Genomic DNA, 8,983 nt, shown 5'->3' with positions numbered 1-8,983 from the left:
GAGACTTTGAAACAGGACACTGAACACTAGGCCTAACAATGCCACTCATTACTCTAACTGTGCTGTCAGTCTAACTGTGCTGTCAGTCAGTCAACTCAGTGAATCATGAAAGGCTTCCACCTGCTGGAGCAGCATAGCAGGAGCAAGTTTCCATGGGATTACAGTCTCATAGGCTAGAATAGATCAATATCAATTCCCCTATTTTGTATTGATCTTTAACTTCAATATTCTGGAGGGGAAAAAACAACAGCAATGTAAAATCAGGCCTGACAATTTTTTTTTATAGACTATTGATGATGTTGACATAAACATATATATATTACTATATCATTATACATGTTTAGGCCAATGAATTAGGGCTACTTGTTTTGGTCTATTCATCGATAAAACCTCATTTGAATAGCTAAATATTCTACTTAGTCACATTTGACTGTGTACATTTCCAAGCAATTCATATTTACTTATTTTGATTGTTTTTGATTGATGATAACATTATCTCTGATATAGCTGTGGTTTTTCACAAAATGTATTTTAATAAAATATATAGCCTACATTTGGACTAAATGAGTTTGAGTTAATTGTATTATAAGTACATAATAAAGAAAAGGGATTACATTTTTTTGTTTGTTGAAAATATCGAAATAGTAGTGGGGGGAAAAGTTTGTATACAAAGAACCATGAAAGTGTTAATCATTCCCTAACCCTAGCCTCAACCCTAACACACTGCTAACCTTATGCCTAACCCTAACCTTAAATTAAGACCAAAAACCAGTGGCGTGAAATACTTTAGTAAAAAGACTTGAACCACTACGTCGTTTTTTTGGGTATCTGTACTTTACTTTGCTAGTTGTATGATTGAAAAGATTTACTTCACTACATTCCTAAAGAAAATAATGCACGTTTTACTCCATAAATTTTCCCTGACACCCAAAAGTACTCGATACATTTTGAATGCTCGTCAGGACATGGCCCAAATTCACGCACTTATCAAGAGAACATCCCTGGTCATCCCTACGCTACTGCCTCTGATCTGTTGGACTCGCTAAACACAAATGCTTCGTTTGTAAATTATGTCTGAGTGTTGGAGTGTGCCCCCTGGCTATCCACAAGTAAATTAAAAACAAGAAAATTGTGCCATCTGGTTTGCTTAATATAATGATTTAGGAATTATTTATACATTTACTTTTGATAGATAAGTGTATTTCAAACCAAATACTTTTAGACTTTTACTCAAGTAGTATTTTACTGGTTGACTTTCACTTTTACTTAAGTCATTTTCTATTAAGGTATCTTTACTTTTACTCAAGTATGACATTCGGGTACTTTCTCCGCCACTGCCCAAAAGCAACAACAACAAAAGTTCTGGAATTTTTATGATATAGCCAATGTTGACTTTGTGGCTGTGGTAACCGATAGGCTATGTCACCACCACCACCACTACACCTTGTGCGTTGGATCACTTGCTGTACCTGTCCATTGGAATTAGCATAAAACAAACACGATAAGCGCACTAGATCTGTTTGACGCAGTTAATACAAGGGGACTGCCAACCCGCTTGGCAGGAGGTATGAAAGGAGGACAATGATTTATTGGTTGAAGAGAAGGAAAACATAGATGAAAAGCACGCGTAAAATGAGCGCAGCCACTCAAACAAAAGACGCCATGCTGTTAACCGCACCCCCCATCTTCCTTTAAATGAGCCCCCAACTACCCCCCTTTCTCTGATCGAGGTGCATTATGGGGAAAGTCGTTGCCATTCGACCTCTGCAAGCCTGCGCGGACGCAGCTAGAACCCTGAAATTCATTATGCGTTTAAAAGCTTTATTTATTTCCGCATAACCTACATACTCTCACCAGGAGGCCAAAGCGGGAAAAAACGACAACCAGCCATTTAATTCGGATCCATAACATATCATACTTAAAGAAATATAAATTAGTCGGTAGTAATATTGTTAAGAAAGTGGTAGATTTGAATATATTAAGAAAATGTCCGGAGAGAGAAACCGCAGGTCGCTGGCGTTCCGAGGAGGTGGATTAGCGGTAACCAGCTCCAGTGGTGTCGGTGGGGGCAACAGTAACAGCTGGGAGGCCCAGGCCTGTCAAGATCGACATTTGAACGGGAACAGGCCAGATCAAGAAGAGGATAGGGATCTGGGTGCAAAAGGACCATCGCAAGGGAGAGTGGATGGTGGGGGGTCTGTCAGTGATAGCACAGAACCAGAGGCTGAGGAGGAAGAGGACCCGGAAGGGGGCAACTGGGCAACTGGGGTAGGAGAGGATCGTGTCGGTTGGGTGGCAGTAACTGTCGGAGAAGACGAGTCCAGGGAAGGGAGTAGCCGGACAGCGGGTAACTGCCTGAACAGCGAGGACGGCGCTGACTTGGGCAGCGGGGGCACGGGATCCGAGGACGACAGAGGCGAAGCTGCCAGGAAATCTTGGGTAGAAATGAGACCGCAGACGCTACTGCAGAAACACTCCCAATTCCAAGCTTCATGGCTACAGGAGTTTCCATGGCTCACATTTTGTCAGGAGACGGGACTTATGTCCTGCTCCTGGTGTCACAACATTCCCACTAAAAACAACGACGAGCTGGTCAGAGGTAGTCGAAATTACAAGCGGGCCTTGCTGCTGAGACATCACCTGTCTTCTGAGCACGGGAGGAATGACCCGACAAAGCAGGTAAAGTGTCATCCGCTTAATTTATATTTGTCATTTTTTAGTTATTTGTAGCTAGCCAATATTATCCGAGATGGAAAATAGACCGACAGCTAACCAACTAATTAGCTTGCTAGTTTCTGTTTTAGGCACAGTTGACTTCGAGTAGCTTGCTAGCCGGGCTAGTTGGGGCTAACAGTTCGCTGGCAGTTTCATTTCCCCGCGAGAGGCTATGTAAAGTTGCTAGTTTGAAACTGACGTTAATGTTTGCTCGTAAATGGGAGCTAGTCTGATCCCATGTCAATCTAAGTACCTAACGTTACAGCTCACGTAAATAAAATGTGTTTAATGGTGACATTACTATAGAAGCCAATTACTAGCTAAACAAATCTGTCTAGTTCAAGTTAGCCTGTAGGCCAGTAACAGTGTGAGTCCCGTTAGCATATAGTACTATTCTAAAATTAATAGGTGGCTAGCTAGCCTCGCTTAATTTACATTTGCATAGCCACAAGAACAGTACACATACTAATTATCAGGAACTACCTTGGATGATTGCTAGCTAGAGGTCGCCAAAGGCAAGGGTTTGACCATATTAGCCTTTGGGGAACTGAACCCCTGCCTACCCAACCACGCCTCTGTTCTGCTTCAAATGTCATTTTGATGGCTCGCTTACTATAAAGAGCAGAATGTCCTCTGGCGCATTTCTCCCTTCCTCCCCTTTGGGGCAGCTAAATTAGAGACATTGTTCTAGATGACCCCCCCAAAATCTATAGATGGTGTGTGATGGCCTAGGTTGGACAGGAGGAGAGGTAAATCAAGTCCCGGTAGCTTACAATGGGAGTAGCTTACAATGGGTTCATATGTATGCCAGCAGCATCATGGATCGTCACAGCAACATCTGACCTTGTCACCCCATAAATGTATGGATTAATGGGGGGTATTATGGTATGGTTGTTTCATATCATAGATTTCTATAGCCATACATTGTCAGATTGTATGTGGGAAACAACTGAAACCATTATGCCTTCTTGAAAGACCATCACCAAGGGTTAGTCCCCCTGTTAGCTTGATATCAAACATTGATTAGCCTACTTGGTGAAATTACCATTGTGAAAAGGATTAATATATTGATGTAAATTATTCACATATTTGGAATAGTCCTGCCCATAGGACATATAAAACTGCTTTTGGACGAGATTAAACATTCCACTTGTGTAAGAACAAAAACTGTCAGACTCTGTTACTACACAATTACAAAGCAATTACTGAAATCGAACAACAATGTTTTGAATTGTAATTGAGCTACAGTGTTTTTTTTACACAGGGTTAAAGGGTAATCACAGTGCTCTTAATTCCCCTGGCAGCTTGATTCAGAGTCAGGATAAGAAGTGATAAATAGCAATTTGGTAACTGGGATCTGGTGTGTGTGTGTGTGTGTGTGTGTGTGTGTGTGTGTGTGTGTGTGTGTGTGTGTGTGTGTGTGTGTGTGTGTGTGTGTGCTGTCTCTTATACACATCTAGATGTGTATAAGAGACAGACACTACCCCGATCCAACCCAGGGCTGTATATTTACACACATACATACATATATATATTTACACACATATATATGTATTTACACACATGCATATATATATGTATTTACACACATGCATACATATATGTATTTACACACATACATACATATATATATTTACACACAATAACTACAGATCCCAGTTACCAAATATACAAGAACTACAGATCCCAGTTACCAAATATACAAGAACTACAGATACCAGTTACCAAATATACAAGAACTACAGATACCAGTTACCAAATTGATATTGATCACTTCCTATCCTGACTCTGATTCAAGCTGTCAGGGGAATTAAGAGCATGTAGCCACAATTTGACTCTTAATTTGTCAGTGAAACGCAAAAGGATTGGATCACACTGCATGGTTAGTTCCTTCTGTCCGGTCCACTAACTTGTACACGTCACTAATTAAGAAGGAAATCCAGTGAGAGGAGAGATTAGAGAAGAAGAAGAAGTCCTCCTCCCTGGAAACAAGACGACCCCGGATGGTTGGCAACAAGGCCCTGGCATAGGTTTAGAAGTTAAGGATGGGGAGGGACACGACAGACACCAACCTGCCTTATCCATCGTGTATTTAAACACTTTGCTGTAGCCTCATTTCATGTCATAGCATATTTTTATATTGTTTTAGATGGTCATTTTTACATTTACATTACATTTTTGTAAATTAATTAAGGTTAAAGTTAAATATATGCTAATTAGATTTTCCCTGTGGTGTTTTCCCCATATATATAACAGTAGCCTAATACTGTTTGAATATTGACTGTGTGAACTGCATTGTTGCAGCACATGAAATGGCATCCTTATTTTCTTCACCTTATTCCCAATCAAATTCGTGCCCAGCTGCGTGGCTAACCTAACTCGATTACTCGATTAGCTCTGCTATAGAGAAGGCACACAGACCAAAGCAGCTGTGGCTGACTGACAGTGGGTCTCATACAAACCTGGGTCTTGGCTGTACAGTCCTGGTACAGAGGTTCTATACAGCACAACCATACAGCCCTGGGTTGGGTTTGGTCGGGGTAGTGTTCGGCCAGGGAAGGGGAGAGGGAGATATAATATGACATTTGAAATGTCTTCTGTAAGTGTGATGTTTACTGTTCATTTTTATTGTTTATTTGACTTTTGTCAAAGCAAGTGAAGTAGATAATAAACAAAGTTAACATATGTTTCCCATGCCAATAAAGCCCTTAAATTGAATTGAGAGAATTCTTCCCAGGAATTCTTCAACCCTATGTGGAGCATTGTTGGGAGGCCTAGAGCCCCCCTTCCCCTCCACACACCGTAGGGTCATTCACACTGCTGTAGTAGTGTTCTAATGTCTACGTTAGAGAGGGTGGGGCGCTAGCTGGCCTCAGGATGGGGATGGTAGATCGATGGTAGAAAAACAGGGGTGTTTGTGTGTATGGGGGGGGGATAGAGGAAGGGTAAGCAGAAACTGGTGCTGTTCTGCTGTCCTCTGTCGTCTCTGAGAACAATGTTACGTCACATCTGATCATTGTGGGGTTGGAGGTGTGTGTTTGTGTGACCACATTAACCAGGGCTCTCGTTGCACGCACGGCCTTTGGTTTGTTTTGGTGTGGTGAGATATCCTTCTGAGAATTCTACTCCAAAGGGAACTGTTTGGTATTTAAACTCCGTTATGGTAAGAGATTATAGTACATCACAGGATATACATCGGTAGGTAGTTTCAGTCAACTATTTTAATAAAGGCTACATGGATAGTAGGAACCTAAACATAGCACAAGGAAGCAGATGGAATTTCATTTTGATGACCATCTCTTTCGTCAACAACCCCTTTCCCCTTTACGCTTATTCTTCCACCACTAACTATCTCTAGACCTACAACACATGGCCACATCACAGAGGTGGATATTGTCACCATGATGTTCTCTTTTGGACCCAGCCAGAGCAGTGTGAGAGACCTGCCCATCCAGCAGCATCTGTACTCCAGCAGCACTGACACACTGTAACACGTGGCACATCTGGAGAAAGGATGAAGGATGAACCCGAGTGTGGAGCTGGAGCTGGTCTTGGACCAGGAGAGAGGAGGGAGTCCTAGCCGGACTCCATACCACTATACAGCAGCCTATCTAACATAGCTTACATGCAGTACTGTTGCAGGCCTGTATCCCCACCATTGTGACCTGTCTGGGTTACTGGGTCATTTAACGGCCTCAATACCAGAACGTATTGTCAAGTCCCCACAGTGAACGCTACTGGGTTAAAGATGGCAAAGATTCCTCTTTATGTAACCAGGAAGTAGGCCTAGGTCTTTTCATATTGCAGATAGTGTGGCTACTATCAATGTAATTCTCTGAATCATTTCCAATCCCCCATGTACAGTACCAGTCAAAAGTTTGGACACACCTACTCATTCCAGTGTTTTTCTTAATTTTTTAAACTATTTTCTACATTGTAGAATAATAGTGAAGACATCAAAATGAAATAACACATATGGGATCATGTGGTAACCAAAAAAGTATTAAACAAATCAAAATATATTTTATATTTGAGATTCTTCAAAGTAGCCACCCTTTGCCTTGATGACAGCTTTGCACACTTGGCATTCTCTCAACCAGCTTCATGAGGTAGTCACCTGGAATTGTCTGTTTTAAATCCCGTGTTGTTTAAACCACGTGCCATGGAATCGGTACATCGAAATCTCCTCGCAACTATTTTGCAACCTTTATGGCATAGCTGTCATTTCTTTGCTCCTTAAATTAAACTGGTATACTTTTTTATTTATCACAATTTTGGTCTTTTACGCAGGGCTGGCAGACAAGTTCTTCACCTTCCACTTGCCTCCTTCATTTTTGCTCTAACGCCACAATCAGTTGCTTGTAATTTTGGATAGAGCAGACATTTCCATATATTTTTGTTAACGGAATGTGTGACAACTCCACCAGTCCTATTTATGATATAATTTACAAAGATTAAACCCCACCCCCAAAAAAACCATAAGAACGGGTTTTTATCCATTAGTATATTTGAGTTGAACAATTTTTGTTGTAATATTTGTTTGTTCTTTTCTGGTGGATTAAACTGAAATTGCAACCAGCTTTCTATGGCTTGTTTTAAAAATTGTGATATTTTGGAGATTTCATTTTCAAATAACTGAAAGTGAGAGCGGTTGTAATCTAAATGAAGAGAAAAAGAACATTCTTGAACACTGAAAAAGGACATTCTTGAACACTGAAAAAGAACATTCTTGAACACTGAAAAAGAACATTCTTGAAAAAGGACATTCTTGAGCCATTCTTACTAATCTGCTAGAGAACCAGTTTGGATTGAAGGGTAGTTTATGTAGGACTAGGCTATGTGTTGGTGATTTCCCCAGAGATGGTTCATCCACGTGCTCATCCTCCTCCCTCCTTATACACACCTATGACCTCTCCAAATACTGCCCATCCTGGTGGGGTAAGAAAATAAAGTGACCGACTCTCTGGCATTGAGCCCATTGTTTGATGGTGTGGATGATGATGGAATCATTCTGCCTTTTCCTTCCTTCCTGTTATCCTATTCAGGGCTTAGCCCCTCTTAGAGAGCCACGTGCACCCTGTCTTACCAAGCATGCACACACAAACACACGCACACACACACTCACATTCACATTAGGGCCTTTATGGTTAAGTGGGAGTAGAGTTAGACCAGAGTAGACACAGAGGAGCCAGGCTTTAGCTGCTGTGTGTAGTAAGTGAGTGCAGGGCCATACTAAGAGGCCCCAGTGAGGTACTGAACAATGAGCCTGGAGGAGAGGGCCTGTTATTAGAAATGGGGTGACCAGACTCTTTCTGTCTTCCTTCTCCTCTCTGTCTCTCTCTCTCAGCCCTGGTCCTGCCTTGCGTTAGCTAGCATTAAGAGAGAACCATCCAGCCTGCTTGGACAAGGGCATCCAGTCAGTCAGAGTAGGGGGGTAAGCACCTCCGAGGGAAGAGTAGGGGTGTAGGGACCTCCGAGGGCAGAGTAATGGATTTAGTCTGAATTACTCAAGCTGAAAGCCCAGCTGTGGTGAGGGGGGGAGGCAATGCAAATTACTCAGGGTTAGGACAACTGCTATGCAATTTCTTACGAGGCAGAAATGTATGTAGCCAGTGTGTTAGTGTAGTAACTGTTCAGCCAGTGCTGGATTCTGCTTCGTACCAACTTGGTCTGCTGCCCTGGTTGGGGAAACTCCCATGGAGGATGAAGGGAGATGGAGGCAGAAGGAGGAGGGGTTTCTCTCCCATCAGCCATCACAGTGACAGGTAGCAGGGTAGGGTTTTGTGGTAGTTAGATCTGTCTCTGTCCGTCATGGTTGATTGTAAGTTGACTCTATGGGCCACTTTCACACATCCAGATGAAGCCCTATTGTTGTACTAAAACACATGTTTATGCTTTCTCAATGGAAAGAGTGCTGAACTCAATAGATCATCTGGGTGACCTGCACCATCATCTGGATAGTTGGGAGTAACCGTGACCCAAGTCGCTCGTGACGACAGTGTATTCACCTACTTTAAAGTAGTAGTAGTAGTAGCAGCAGTAGTAGCAGCAGTAGCAGTAGTAGTAGTAGTAGTAGTAGTAGTAGTAGCAGTAGTAGTAGCAGTAGTAGTAGTAGTAGTAGCAGTAGTAGTAGCAGTAGTAGTAGTAGCAGTAGTAGTAGTAGCAGTATTAGTAGGAGTAGCAGCAGCAGCAGTAGTAGTAGCAGTAATAGCAGTAGTAGCAGTAGTAGTAGCAGCAGTAGTAGTAGCAGCAGTAGCAGTAGCAGCAG

At 42.1% G+C, this 8,983-nt stretch overlaps 1 protein-coding gene across 1 annotated transcript in view; it reads left to right on the top strand.

Annotated features, from left to right (window-relative positions):
* The first annotated feature begins 1,726 nt into the window (after positions 1-1,726).
* Positions 1,727-8,983, top strand: part of LOC111955761 (zinc finger and BTB domain-containing protein 10-like) — a 20,341-nt gene continuing 13,084 nt past the window's right edge. Inside the window, exon 1 of the mRNA XM_070436392.1 lies at positions 1,727-2,726. Coding sequence (XP_070292493.1) covers positions 1,987-2,726 — 740 coding nt within the window. The 5' untranslated portion in view covers positions 1,727-1,986. The remainder of the gene's footprint in view (positions 2,727-8,983) is intronic.

Source organism: Salvelinus sp. IW2-2015, linkage group LG31 (genome assembly GCF_002910315.2).
Source record: "Salvelinus sp. IW2-2015 linkage group LG31, ASM291031v2, whole genome shotgun sequence".
NCBI lineage: Eukaryota > Metazoa > Chordata > Actinopteri > Salmoniformes > Salmonidae > Salvelinus > Salvelinus sp. IW2-2015.
This window is presented reverse-complemented; position numbering and strand designations above follow the sequence as displayed.